This window comes from Clytia hemisphaerica, unplaced genomic scaffold, assembly GCF_902728285.1.
Source record: "Clytia hemisphaerica strain Z4C2 unplaced genomic scaffold, Clytia hemisphaerica genome assembly, whole genome shotgun sequence".
Classification (NCBI taxonomy): domain Eukaryota; kingdom Metazoa; phylum Cnidaria; class Hydrozoa; order Leptothecata; family Clytiidae; genus Clytia; species Clytia hemisphaerica.
The window spans coordinates 380,482-396,025 of record NW_027103483.1 but is presented as its reverse complement, the minus strand read 5'-3'; the positions used below and the strand labels follow the sequence as shown (position 1 = coordinate 396,025).

General features: G+C 32.8%; 1 protein-coding gene across 1 annotated transcript; it reads left to right on the top strand.

Moving 5' to 3' along the window:
• The first annotated feature begins 1,450 nt into the window (after positions 1–1,450).
• Positions 1,451–15,544, top strand: LOC136798595 (uncharacterized). The gene is made up of 6 exons (XM_067055230.1): positions 1,451–1,700; positions 10,721–11,198; positions 11,781–11,921; positions 12,420–12,672; positions 12,711–12,803; positions 13,122–15,544. Exons 1-6 carry the CDS (start codon positions 1,581–1,583, stop codon positions 15,073–15,075), a joined length of 3,039 nt encoding a protein of 1,012 aa, XP_066911331.1. The 5' UTR covers positions 1,451–1,580; the 3' UTR covers positions 15,076–15,544.

Sequence of the window (15,544 nt, the reverse complement as noted above, 5' to 3'; positions counted from 1 at the left end):
AAAACCCATGTTTCCTAGCCAACCCAGGGCAGCAAAACAGAAATTAATAAAAAGCAGTCTTACAAGATCTAAAACTATTTAAAACATCCAAAGATTACACCAAAGTCCATAAAAAAGTTTGCATGCATTATCATGACCAACCATGTTTTCTTGGAAAATGAACTTGCCTCTGTTTTCTTCTTTTTCATGTTTTCATGTAACAGAAAGCTTTATCTTCACTAGCAACTGGAGGACTGTCCTATTTTTGCTTTAGAATTGCTCAACACCGTGTAGATTGGCCCTTACGGTTTTAGCGAAGTGAGCGCAAGCAAGCGGACTGCATTCTCATATGAGAATGCAAATCGCTCTAGGGAGACCAGGCTGTAAATCAGAACATAAAATATCTAAAACTAGACTGTGAAATAATTTACAGCCTGGATATCCAGGCTAGAGGGTTACACCCAATTGAGGACATTCTCACGCCGAATATATTCGGCGTACTGTGCATGAATTCCAGACTGGCAGCCATCTTCCATCTTCTTCATGAGCAAATTTCTCAATTTTCCCGCTCTTTTCTTTCGAGAAGGCGGAAAAGGCGAAGAGGGCGGTCGAGCGGGTTGAATGGTTGAAAGTCTCTCTCCGAAAAAAGGGGTAGCACCGCAGGTCATCGACTTCCCGAAAGGACTAGGCACAAGACTCCTGGATGGGGTAAATTAAGCCCCATCATAAATGCGTGACGCACGTGGTTTCAACACAAACGCTAGATTGAAAGTAAAAAAACGTAAAACGTATCCCCAGCCACCAGATTTCGAAAAATATGCCTCGTGTGGCTCGTGAGTGAAAACAAAGAAAGTGCTACAATCATGGTCGAATTATATTGAGAATTCTACTTCCAGTTATTTTAACGTTTTCAAAATTTAAAGTTCCGACGAGAAAGTCGATTTTGGGCTATATCTTTAACTTAATTGAATCCCGGGGGGGGGGTGTGCATAGCCCTACTTCGTCACATATCCTTACTTCGTCTCCTATTGTTATTTTCTTTTCTACGTCATAATTTATGCTTAAAAATTAAACAGCTAAATATACATGGTTTCTACTAGATTATTGTTAATCATTTAAACATGACGTAACATATACTATTATGCAAGCTAAGAAGTTGATTGACATTTATCTTTGAATAAAATATGGAAAATTGATTGACAGATATATTTTTCTAGGATACATAAAATAATTACCGTTAGGTGTGAAAATGATGGGCGCAGAGGTAAATAAAAGACATATTTTGACATTTTACATTTCTTTAACTGACCAATCAAATCAAATCGTGATTGAAATTCTAAAGAAATGTCTCAAAGAAACCATAATACACATGCGCGCGTGCTCAACACATTGTCAGAAAAAAACTTCTGAAGCAAATAGCTTCTTTGCGTGACAAAACAAAACAAGAAATTAAGAGAAGAAAAAGCAAAATGATTATTTTTTACGTTTTTATTCTGCTTTATGTAAATCAAGTAATCAAAACCGATAACCGTCTTCCAAGGGCTATAGAAGACAAAGATTATGAGTTATTGGTCAAAATAATTCAAAATGATGGTCGGAATATGGTGAGAGGAAGGGAGCGGACAAACCAGGACAGAAGAGTGGCACGGTTATATTTATCAGGGAATTATGACATCGAGCGTACATATGATCCTATAAAAGAAGATGACGGAGAGATGTTGGTAAGTATTTTTTAAAACTCCGTTGTAAAATTATTTTAATAATTGTTCTACTTTGACCTTAATTAAAAGCGCAATGTAATGTGTGGTCAAAAAAATTTATCCTTACTTGGTCACGATGCATTGCCTAAGAGTTCTTTAAAAACTTCGCAAAAATTTTTATTCCCACTACAAGGTCACGTGATTTAAAAGTTAGATTTTACAGATTAGTCAAAAGAAATTTCATTACATGGTCACATGACTTGAAAGTTAGATTTTGCAGATCAGTCAAAAAAATTTATCCTTACTTGGTCACATGACTTGAAAATTAGACTTCACAGATCAAGCAAAAAAATTTATCCTTACTTGGTCACGATGCATTGCGTTAGAGTTCTTTAAAAATTTCGCAAACATTTAAATTCCCACTACACGGCCACGTGATTTAAAAGTTAGATTTAACAGATCAGTCAAAAAGATTTATCCTTACTTGGTCACATGACTTGAAAGTTAGATTTCGCATATTAGTCAAAAAAATTTATCCTTACTTGGTCACATGAAATGAAAATTAGATTTTGAAGATCAGTTAAAAAATATATCCTTACTTGGTCACATGACTTGAAATTTAGATTTTGCAGATCAGGCAAAAAATTTATTCTTACTTGGTCACATGACTTGAAAGTTAGATTTTGCAGATCAGTCAAAAATATTTATCCTTACTTGGTCACATGACTTGAAATTTAGATTTCGCAAGTCAGGCAAAAAATTTATCCTTACTTGGTCACGATGCATTGCATAAGAGTTCTTTAAAAAATTTTGCAAAAAAATGTATCCATACTTGGTCACATGACTTGAAAGTTAATTTCTGCAGATCAGTCAAAAAAATTTATCCTTACTTGGTCACATGACTTGAAAGTTAGATTTCACAGATCAGTCAAAAAATTTATCCTTACTTGGTCACGATGCATTGCGTAGGAGTTCTTTATAAATTTCGCAAAAATTTATATTCCCACTACACCGTCACGTGATATAAAAGTCAAATTTTACAGAACAGTCAAAAAAATTAATCCTTATTTGGTCACATGACTTGAAAGTTAGATTTAACAGCGTAGGCAAAAAAATTTATCCTTACTTGGTCACGATGAATTGCATAAGATTTCTTTAAAAATTTCGCAAAAATTTATATTCTCACTACACCGTCACGTGATTTAAAAGTCAGATTTTTACAGATCAGTCTAAAAATTTTATCCTTACTTGGTCACATGACTTGAAAGTTAGATTTCGCATATTAGTCTAAAAACAAAAAAATTTATCCTTACTTGGTCACATGAATTGAAAATTAGATTTTGAAGATCAGTTAAAAAATATATCCTTACTTGGTCACATGACTTGAAATTTAGATTTTGCAGATCAGGCAAAAAATTTATTCTTACTTGGTCACATGACTTGAAAGTTAGATTTTGCAGATCAGTCAAAAATATTTATCCTTACTTGGTCACATGACTTGAAATTTAGATTTCGCAAGTCAGGCAAAAAATTTATCCTTACTTGGTCACGATGCATTGCGTAAGAGTTCTTTAAAAAATTTTGCAGAAAAATGTATCTATACTTGGTCACATGACTTGAAAGTTAATTTCTGCAGATCAGTCAAAAAAATTTATCCTTACTTGGTCAGATGACTTGAAAGTTAGATTTCACAGATCAGTCAAAAAATTTATCCTTACTTGGACACGATGCATTGCGTAGGAGTTCTTTATAAATTTCGCAAAAATTTATATTCCCACTACACGTGATATAAAAGTCAAATTTTACAGAACAGTCAAAAAAATTTATCCTTATTTGGTCACATGACTTGAAAGTTAGATTTAACAGCGTAGGCAAAAAAATTTATCCTTACTTGGTCACGATGAATTGCATAAGATTTCTTTAAAAATTTCGCAAAAATTTATATTCCCACTACACCGTCACGTGATTTAAAAGTCAGATTTTTACAGATCAGTCTAAAAATTTTATCCTTACTTGGTCACATGACTTGAAAGTTAGATTTCGCATATTAGTCAAAAAAATTTATCCTTACTTGGGCACATGAATTGAAAATTAGATTTTGGGGATCAGTTAAAAAATATATCCTTACTTGGTCACATGACATGAAATTTAGATTTTGCAGATCAGGCAAAAAAATTTATTCTTACTTGGTCACATGACTTGAAAGTTAAATTTTGCCGATCAGTCAAAAAAATTTATCCTGACTTGGTCACATGACTTAAAATTTAGATTTCGCAAGTCAGACAAAAAAATTTATCCTTACTTGGTCACATGAATTGAAATTTAGATTTTGCAGATCAGGCAAAAAAATTTATCCTTACTTGGTCACATGACTTGAAAGATAGATTTTGCAGATCAGTCAAAACAATTTATCCTTACTTGGTCAAATGATTTGAAATTTAGATTTCGCAAGTCAGGCAAAAAAATTTATCCTTATTTGAAAGTTAGATTTTGCAGATCAGTCAAAAAAATTTATCCTTACTTGGTCACATAACTTAAAAGTAAGATTTCGCAGATCATTCAAAAAAATTTATCCTTACTTGATCACGATGTATTGCGTAAGAGTTCCATAAAAATTTCGAAAAATTAATATTCCCACTACACGGTCACTTGATTTAATAGTTAGATTTTACAGATCAGTCAAAAAAATTTATCCTTAGTTGGTCACATGACTTGAAAGTTAGATTTCGCAGATCAGTCAAAAAATTTATCCTTACTTGGTCACGATGCATTGCGTAGGAGTTCTTTATAAGTTTCGAAAAAAATTATATTCCCACTACACCGTCACGTGATTTAAAAGTCAAATTTTACAGATCAGTCAAAAAAATTTATCCTTATTTGGTCACATGACTTGAAAGTTAGATTTCGCATATTAGTCAAAAAAATTTATCCTTACTTGGGCACATGAATTGAAAATTAGATTTTGAAGATCAGTTAAAAAATATATCCCTACTTTGTCACATGACTTGAAATTTAGATTTTGCAGATCAGGCAAAAAAATTTATTCTTACTTGGTCACATGACTTGAAAGTTAGATTTTGCAGATCAGTCAAAAAAATTTATCCTTACTTGGTCACATGACTTAAAATTTAGATTTCGCAAGTCAGACAAAAAAATTTATCCTTACTTGGTCACATGAATTGAAAATTAGATTTTGAAGATCAGTTAAAAAATATATCCTTACTTGGTCACATGACTTGAAATTTAGATTTTGCAGATCAGGCAAAAAAAATTATTCTTACTTGGTCACATGACTTGAAAGTTAGATTTTGCAGATCAGTCAAAAAAATTTACCCTTACTTGGTCACATGACTTTAAATTTAGATTTCGCAAGTCAGGCAAAAAGAATTATCCTTACTTGGTCACGATGCATTGCGTAAGAGTTCTTTAAAAAATTTTGCAAAAAAATGTATCCATACTTTGTCACATGACATGAAAGTTAATTTTTGCAGATCAGTCAAAAAAATTTATCCTTACTTGGTCACATGACTTGAAAGTTTAATTTCGCAGATTAGTCAAAAAATTTATCCTTACTTGGTCACGATGCATTGCGTAGGAGTTCTTTATAAGTTTCGAAAAAAATTATATTCCCACTACACCGTCACGTGATTTAAAAGTCAAATTTTACAGATCAGTCAAAAAAATTTATCCTTATTTGGTCACATGACTTGAAAGTCAGATTTTGCATATCAGTCAAAAAATTTATCCTTACTTGGTCACATGACTTGAAAGTTAGATTTTGCAGATCAGTCAAAAAAATTTATCCTTACTTGGTCAAATGATTTGAAATTTAGATTTCGCAAGTCAGGCAAAAAAATTTATCCTTACTTGGTCACATGACTTGAAATTTAGATTTTGCAGATCAGGCAAAAAAATTTATCCTTACTTGGTCACATGACTTGAAAGTTAGATTTTGCAGATCAGTCAAAAAAATTTATCCTTACTTGGTCAAATGATTTGAAATTTAGATTTCGCAAGTCAGGCAAAAAAATTTATCCTTACTTGAAAGTTAGATTTTGCAGATCAGTCAAAAACATTTATCCTTACTTGGTCACATGACTTAAAAGTAAGATTTCGCAGATCATTCAAAAAAATTTATCCTTACTTGATCACGATGCATTGCGTAAGAATTCCATAAAAATTTCGAAAAATTAATATTTCCACTACACGGTCACTTGATTTAATAGTTAGATTTTACAGATCAGTCAAAAAAATTTATCCTTACTTGGTCACATAACTTGAAAGTTAGATTTCGCAGATCAGTCAAAAAATATATCCTTACTTGGTCACATGACTTGAAAGTTAGATTTAACAGAGTAGGCAAAAAAATTTATCCTTACTTGGTCACGATAAATTGCATAAGATTTCTTTAAAAATTTCCCAAAAATTTATATTCCCACTACACCGTCACGTGATTTAAAAGTCAGATTTTACAGAACAGTCAAAAAAATTTATCCTTATTTGGTCACATGACTTGAAAGTTAGATTTAACAGAGTAGGCAAAAAAATTTGTCCTTTCTTGGTCACGATGAATTGCATAAGATTTCTTTAAAAATTTCGCAAAAATTTATATTCCCACTACACCGTCACGTGATTTAAAAGTCAGATTTTTACAGATCAGTCTAACAATTTTATCCTTTACTTGGTCACATGACTTGAAAGTTAGATTTCGCATATTAGTCAAAAAACAAAAAAAATTATCCTTACTTGGTCACATGAATTGAAAATTAGATTTTGAAGATCAGTTAAAAAATATATCCTTACTTGGTCACATGACTTGAATATTAGATTTTGCAGATCAGGCAAAAAAATTTATCCTTACTTGGTCACATGACTTAAAATTTAGATTTCGCAAGTCAGGCAAAAAAAAATTGTCCTTTGGTCACGATGCATTGCGTAAGAGTTCTTTAAAAAATTTTGCAAAAAAATGTATCCATACTTGGTCACATGACTTGAAAGTTAATTTCTGCAGATCAGTCAAAAAAATTTATCCTTACTTGGTCACATGACTTGAAAGTTAGATTTAACAGAGTAGGCAAAAAAATTTATCCTTACTTGGTCACATGAATTGAAAGTTAGATTTCGCAGATCATTCAAAAAAATTTATCCTTACTTGGTCACGATGCATTGCGTAAGAGTTCTTTAAAAAATTTTGCAAAAAAATGTATCCATACTTGGTCACATGACTTGAAAGTTAATTTTTGCAGATCAGTCAAAAAATATATCCTTACTTGGTCACATGACTTGAAAGTTAGATTTAACAGAGTAGGCAAAAAAATTTATCCTTACTTGGTCACATGAATTGAAAGTTAGATTTTGCAGATCAGTTAAAAAAATATATCCTTACTTGGTCACATGACTTGAAATTTAGATTTTGCAGATCAGGCAAAAAAATTTATCCTTACTTGGTCACATGACTTGAAAGTTAGATTTTGCAGATCAGTCAAAAAAATTTATCCTTACTTGGTCAAATGATTTGAAATTTAGATTTCGCAAGTCAGGCAAAAAAATTTATCCTTACTTGAAAGTTAGATTTTGCAGATCAGTCAAAAACATTTATCCTTACTTGGTCACATGACTTAAAAGTAAGATTTCGCAGATCATTCAAAAAAATTTATCCTTACTTGATCACGATGCATTGCGTAAGAATTCCATAAAAATTTCGAAAAATTAATATTTCCACTACACGGTCACTTGATTTAATAGTTAGATTTTACAGATCAGTCAAAAAAATTTATCCTTACTTGGTCACATAACTTGAAAGTTAGATTTCGCAGATCAGTCAAAAAATATAACCTTACTTGGTCACATGACTTGAAAGTTAGATTTAACAGAGTAGGCAAAAAAATTTATCCTTACTTGGTCACATGAATTGAAAGTTAGATTTTGCAGATCAGTTAAAAAAATATATCCTTACTTGGTCACATGACTTGAAATTTAGATTTTGCAGATTAGGCAAAAAAATTTATTCTTACTTGGTCACATGACCAAAAATTTCCCAAAAATTTATATTCCCACTACACCGTCACGTGATTTAAAAGTCAGATTTTTACAGATCAGTCTAAAAATTTTATCCTTATTTGGTCACGTGACTTGAAAGTTAGATTTCGCATATTAGTCAAAAAACAAAAAAATTTATCCTTACTTGGTCACATGAATTGAAAATTAGATTTTGAAGATCAGTTAAAAAATATATCCTTACTTGGTCACATGACTTGAAATTTAGATTTTGCAGATCAGGCAAAAAAATTTATTCTTACTTGGTCACATGACTTGAAAGTTAGATTTTGCAGATCAGTCAAAAAAATTTATCCTTACTTGGTCACATGACTTAAAATTTAGATTTCGCAAATCAGGCAAAAAAATTTATCCTTACTTGGTCACGATGCATTGCGTAAGAGTTCTTTAAAAAATTTTGCAAAAAAATGTATCCATACTTGGTCACATGACTTGAAAGTTAATTTTTGCAGATCAGTCAAAAAATATATCCTTACTTGGTCACATGACTTGAAAGTTAGATTTCGCAGATCAGTCAAAAAATTTATCCTTACTTGGTCACATGAATTGAAAGTTAGATTTTGCAGATCAGTTAAAAAAATATATCCTTACTTGGTCACATGACTTGAAATTTAGATTTTGCAGATCAAGCAAAAAAATTTATCCTTACTTGGTCACATGACTTAAAAGTTAGATTTTGCAGATCAGACAAAAAAATTTATCCTTACTTGGTCAAATGATTTGAAATTTAGATTTCGCAAGTCAGGCAAAAAAAATTATCCTTAGTTAAAAGTTAGATTTTGCAGATCAGTCAAAAACATTTATCCTTACTTGGTCACATGACTTAAAAGTTAGATTTCGCAGATAAGTCAAAAAAATTTATCCTTACTTGGTCACATGACTTGAAAGTTAGATTTCGCAGATCAGTCAAAAAATTTATCCTTACTTGGTCACGATGCATTGCGTAGGAGTTCTTTATAAGTTTCGAAAAAAATTATATTCCCACTACACCGTCACGTGATTTAAAAGTCAAATTTTACAGATCAGTCAAAAAAATTTATCCTTATTTGGTCACATGACTTTAAAGTCAGATTTTGCATATCAGTCAAAAAATTATCCTTTCTTGGTCACATGACTTGAAAGTTAGATTTAACAGAGTAGGCATAAAAATTTATCCTTACTTGGTCACGATGAATTGCATAAGATTTCTTTAAAAATTTCGCAAAAATTTATATTCCCACTACACCGTCACGTGATTTAAAAGTCAGATTTTTACAGATCAGTCTAAAAATTTTATCCTTATTTGGTCACGTGACTTGAAAGTTAGATTTCGCATATTAGTCAAAAAACAAAAAAATTTATCCTTACTTGGTCACATGAATTGAAAATTAGATTTTGAAGATCAGTTAAAAAATATATCCTTACTTGGTCACATGACTTGAAACTTAGATTTTGCAGATTAGGCAAAAAAATTTATTCTTACTTGGTCACATGACCAAAAATTTCCCAAAAATTTATATTCCCACTACACCGTCACGTGATTTAAAAGTCAGATTTTTACAGATCAGTCTAAAATTTTTATCCTTATTTGGTCACGTGACTTTAAAGTTAGATTTCGCATATTAGTCAAAAAACAAAAAAATTTATCCTTACTTGGTCACATGAATTGAAAATTAGATTTTGAAGATCAGTTAAAAAATATATCCTTAATTGGTCACATGACTTGAAATTTAGATTTTGCAGATCAGGCAAAAAAATTTATTCTTACTTGGTCACATGACTTGAAATTTAGATTTTGCAGATCAGTCAAAAAAATTTATCCTTACTTGGTCACATGACTTAAAATTTAGATTTCGCAAGTCAGGCAAAAAAATTTATCCTTACTTGGTCACGATGCATTGCGTAAGAGTTCTTTAAAAAATTTTGCAAAAAAATGTATCCATACTTGGTCACATGACTTGAAAGTTAATTTTTGCAGATCAGTCAAAAAATATATCCTTACTTGGTCACATGACTTGAAAGTTAGATTTCGCAGATCAGTCAAAAAATTTATCCTTACTTGGTCACATGAATTGAAAGTTAGATTTTGCAGATCAGTTAAAAAAATATATCCTTACTTGGTCACATGACTTGAAATTTAGATTTTGCAGATCAAGCAAAAAAATTTATCCTTACTTGGTCACATGACTTAAAAGTTAGATTTTGCAGATCAATCAAAAAATTTATCCTTACTTGGTCAAATGATTTGAAATTTAGATTTCGCAAGTCAGGCAAAAAAATTTATCCTTACTTGAAAGTTAGATTTTGCAGATCAGTCAAAAACATTTATCCTTACTTGGTCCCATGACTTAAAAGTTAGATTTCGCAGATCATTCAAAAAAATTTATCCTTACTTGATCACGATGCATTGCGTAAGAGTTCCATAAAAAATTCGAAAAATTAATATTCCCACTACACGGTCACTTGATTTAATAGTTAGATTTTACAGATTCGTCAAAAAAATTTATCCTTTCTTGGTCACATGACTTGAAAAACAGATTTTGCAGATCAGTCAATACAATTTATCCTTACTTGGTCACGGGGCATTGTAAGAGCGTTTTATTTTGAAAATATGGCAAAACCATTTTTTTCATTATATGGTCACGTGATTTAAAACTTAGATTTTGCAGGTTAATTCAGAAATTTATCATTACTTGGTTACATGACTTGAAAGTTAGATTTTTCAGATCAGTCAAAAAGTTTATCATTACTTGGTGACATGACTTCAAATTTAGATTTTGGTGATTTGTCAAAAAGTTTATCATTACTTGGTCACGGGGCATTGTAGGAGTGTTTTTTGAAAAGTTTCTTTTTCTCACTACATGGTCACGTGACTTGTTGAATATACTTGATACCATTTTGTTAAAATATTTCAGTTGTAAATTCTTAAAAGGTTAAAAAGTCGTCTCAAAATCTGACTTTGCTTTTAAGGATGATGTTTGTTTAAAGTTTATCTTAATTTTTAGGTATTTCGCAGTGATGGTAGATCACTTATAGTACCTAAAATATCCGATGTGGAGACGATCATATCATTCTTTCACAAGAAGTATAAGGGTGAAAATGCATTGAAGTTGGAAAAAAGGATTGCCAAATTGTATACTGGAATCTCAAGGCATCGTATTCAAAATTGGATCAACAATGATCGGGAACACTGTTCCAAAAATCCTGTTTTCGCAAATAAAGATCTTCTACAACCTGTCCAGGCTGAAATGCCGATGGAAGTCATACAGATTGATCTTGTAGATTTCACAAATTTCAAATCAAAGTCAAATGGCAAGACATATTCATATGTTTTAGCAATGTTGGATGTATTTTCACGATTTTTGGTCCTTCGACCGTTGATTAAAAAGGAGGCAAAGGAAATTGCACCACACATCGAGTCAATATTCAACATCTTTGGTATTCCTAAAAAGGTTCAAACGGACAAGGGAAGTGAATTTAAAGGTAATTAGCCAAAATTGTATCATCATTTCTTGAAACTTGAAACAGTTTTTCGTCTTAAATGCTACAAAATGACTTAAATCCGTGCAGAACTAAGGGCAAAAAAAAGTATTAAAAAAATATTAAAAAACTTCTACAATCGGCGCCGAAATATTTGGCACAAAAGGGGAATTCCCTCAAAACTTTAAAACTGCAATTGATTTTTAAATGCTTTAAAGTACAGTTCGTAAGTAGAGTTTTAACTTTGAGTTTTAACATTAGACTTAAGGCTTAGCACCTTAGGATTTCAGGATCTATAAAAGCTCAATAATGTTCCAATAAGACTGAGAATATACCCTGGAAGCCACTAAACCCCTTCAAAATCGAAAAATCCAATGAAAAAAAGTGGACGTACTGAAACTGCAATTTTCGCCCGCGACCTTTAAATTCTGAAAACGTTAAAATATCTAAATTGCCAATATATTTGGCGCTGATTGTAGCATTTATACGTTTGATGAGAAAGAATGAAAAATCTTAAAATCAAGAGGCCATTTTTCGTATTTTTTTCTGAAAGTAAATCTTAAGCTCTCCAATTTTGATTTAAAGGTGAGGTAAAGAAATCTTTGGAAAGTCTTGGGGTAAAGAAAGTGGAAAGTTCTGCATATCACCCTCAAAGCCAGGGAAAAATTGAAAGATCACATGGGACATGGAAAACAAAAATTCGATTCGATCTTGAAGAAAAATCAGGTAAGTTTAATCTTAGACTCTTCAAGTGGATATTCGTATATCGAGTAACCAAAATGTTTCATTTTTCTTCTCCATTGAGCACTAAAAGTCAACTTAGAAGGCGGGTATGGTTCTCATTATTTAGGGTCAGAGTTGGAGTTCAAGAGTCACAATAAAGTTAGGTTTCGGAAATTTATTTATCTATTCGGCAAGATCTTTGAAATTCGTAAGTGGTAAATTATGAGATTAAATTTAAAAATACACCCCTATGTCAGAAATCTGCTGGAGCCCCAAACCAAATGAAAAGATAAACCGAAGATTTTTATATCCTACTCTAGACATCTCTCTGCCACAAACAACATCGAAAGATATCAAACGCTAAATTTAAATCTAAAAATTGACAGATTGGAACGTTTGCTTCCATACTGGCAGCAATTACCTAACTTAACAAATATGAAAAACCTCTAAATCTAGTTATCAATGATTAATGGCTGTAATCTACGCCTGTTTATACTTCAGATACACAATGGAGCAGTTCATTGGAGACATATTCCAGTCAATACAATTCCGGTGCCCATCAAAGCCTGGGTCGGCACTCTCCATTTGAAGTGTTCTTCGGAAGAGCTCCACGTGATACTCCACCAAAAGCAGAAGACGTTAATATGGATGAAGACACTGAAGTTTCAGAAAGCACTATTCGATTCCGGATAGAAAAGGCAAAGGATATTGTTGAAAAGGCGAGAAACGCACAAACAAAAGCAGCTGATAAGATGCAAAATTCCCTCCTTCACAGTATCACGATCACGAAAGTGTTATTATAAAGGAAAAGATCGACAAAACAAAGATAAAAGGCAAAAGAAAACGAACATTCACCGGAACAATAGAAAAAAAAGACAAAAATCGGTAAATACAATTTACTTGGTCGTGTTAGCGCGATTATTAACCGGAGTGGGACCAAAAACCTTTTTTACCGGGGTAACGAATTATCAAAATAGACGGTATTTTACGAAAATTGTGTTGCTTTCATTTCAAATTTGGCAACTTTGTAAGGGATTCTAACTGGGACGGATATGACTAAGATGTACTATAAAGTTAGTAGTGGCTATCTCTTCTTCTGTTTTCATTGAAAAATGAAGGGAGCGCAAATTTAAAAGTGCATTTTAAAACTTGCATAAAATCAACAAGATGAATTTGAATATAGAAATGAATTTATTTTATTAGGTATCAAGTGTCGTATGAGAAAGATGGCTCCTCATTATGCAAATGGTTCAAAGTAAGTGAAATAACTTCAACGACCAAGGCAGAGGAAAATAAACGTCAAGTTAAAGCACGTAAAACCATCGGAAGAAAGTGTACCATTCAACAGACTTATTCTTCATTAAGTGAAAAAACGGCAGAACCCGTAGTCATACCTGTATCTGAACCATTATCAACCAAGAAACCGAAGAGCAGGAGCCCTTATCAGCTTCGGGAAAAAAGAGCAAATTTTGTCGGTTCTTATGAACAGAGCTTGAAAAAAGCAATCGCTGCAAGCTTAGTAACCGCAGATGAAGAACAGTTCGGGTTAAGAGAGATTACAGGGGTCCTAGCACGAAGAAATCTCGGTGTGCATGATGTGCCAGGAGATGGGAATTGCTTTTTCTATGCAGTTGCCTACCAGCTTTATGGTTCCATTGTACAAGGATATGATCTCCGAGATAGAGCCTTTCGAGAAGTAGTTGAACGGGCTGACGATTTTAAGGATTTTGTTGACAATATGACCATAGAGGAATATGTACATAACTTAGAAACAAACAGGGAATGGGCTGATCACGTGGCCGTGCAAGCTCTTGCCGAAGCCTTGCATATAAACATTGAGATTGTCAATTCGGATGGCACGTCTTCCTTTGTTCCTGATCGCTCCGGGCAGGCAGAAAGATCGATAGTTATAGGCCACATTGGTCAACTGCATTATGTGGCAACTTTTCCAGATTTTTCTGTAGAGCCACCAGCTAACGGTGGTTGTGCAGATGGGCGATTTTTACGAAACACATGCTCTGTAGACGGGCCGCTTTTTTGGCTGATTACTGTTCTGAAGAATAGTGTTGAGCTACAGAACTTTCTTGAAGAGAACGATAGTCTACGGGATATATCTGAAGTATTCGAACTTTCGCAAGAATTATTAGGTATGGAAAGGGCTAAATTGAGCTGGTATCGGTACGTGGCCGACAACGACATTTACAGATTGAGAGATAGCGTAGATTTTCATGGAAGTGAAGCAGCAAACTTTTTCGAACCCCTTAGCCGCAGCTCCCTTGGTGGCGTTTCTTTTTTAAAAAGTTGTAGATGTGGAGAAAAAGCTCATGTTAAAGGACTCTCAGTTAAAAAGCTTCCAACGGACTCGCCTTTTAGTAATAGAATCGTAGATGCTATGTTGAACGAGCGCACTGGAAAGGTATGCACGACATGTGGCGAAGAGATAACGTCCAAAATAACAAATATTCCTGCTATGCTGACATTCTACCAAGATTCCATTAATTACAACGAGTACATTCCAACAAGATTAACATTCGAGTTACTTGGTCGCAGCTTTACATTTCTCCTTGCGTTAATTACAATCAAAGAAGGCTTAGACCATTTCTCGTGTTATCTGCGATCAAAGGCATGTAGCTGGTTTTACTACGATGGCTTGAAAAATCCTCTCCTGAAACACATTGGTAAATTAGCTGAAATAAAGGGAACCATAAATTCCCTCGTTTACATAAGCGCTGATTTCGAGAAAGGTGAATGGGAAGAAGGAGCTATTAAAGTTAAAATCCTTGACGAAGATTTGATTTCATCAGACGAAGAACTAGAAATAGAGCAACCCACTCAAGAGCCTTCCAGATCTGAAGGCGACGCAGTTATCTATCCAATTGATTTTGACATTGAAGGTTTTAAAGCATTCTTGAATAACAACGAAAATCTGGTTATTGACCTCTTCAAAGTCGTCATCGTCGTACCAAATAGTCGATTGACGGATCAGCACATTGATTTAAGATATGACAATTTTGATGAGGCAAGGAATGTGTTCACTCGATTTTGCAATAGGGACAATCTTAATGCAATTCCGCTATCTGAAAGGGCAAGTAAACTATCTCAAGTCTTCATAATCATGATGGACGAGTTTAGGAGGGCTCAGAAGAAATTATCATGAAACATAAAATACTTTATTAACATACAAGTTGAATTCAAGTTTATTGTTTATCAATCCTTGAAGATAAACTCAAGCTATTTTAAAAGTTTGAACCGTTTATTTACGAGAGTTAAATCAAATTAACCATAAACTGATTATCACTAATTACTTCATTTTTCATTCAAATTTATATTTCTTTTGTTGCAATTTTTGCTATTTGAACGAGCTCATGTAGACGAGGCTAGATTTATTAAAGTAGAAAGAAAGAAATGGTTACACGTTTTTACATTTATAAGGAACTTGAGGCTCAAAATGGTCAGAAAAACTAGGAATTGTTAAGGAACTGCTCAGGCTGAGAATAACAAAACAAGTCAAGTCACAGAGAGTTAAACTTGAATTTGCACACATTTACAAAGCCTAAACACAAAGATAACCAAATGTTGACGAAACAACGTTCAATAAACGTCTCTTTTTGCATTTTAGTCCATTG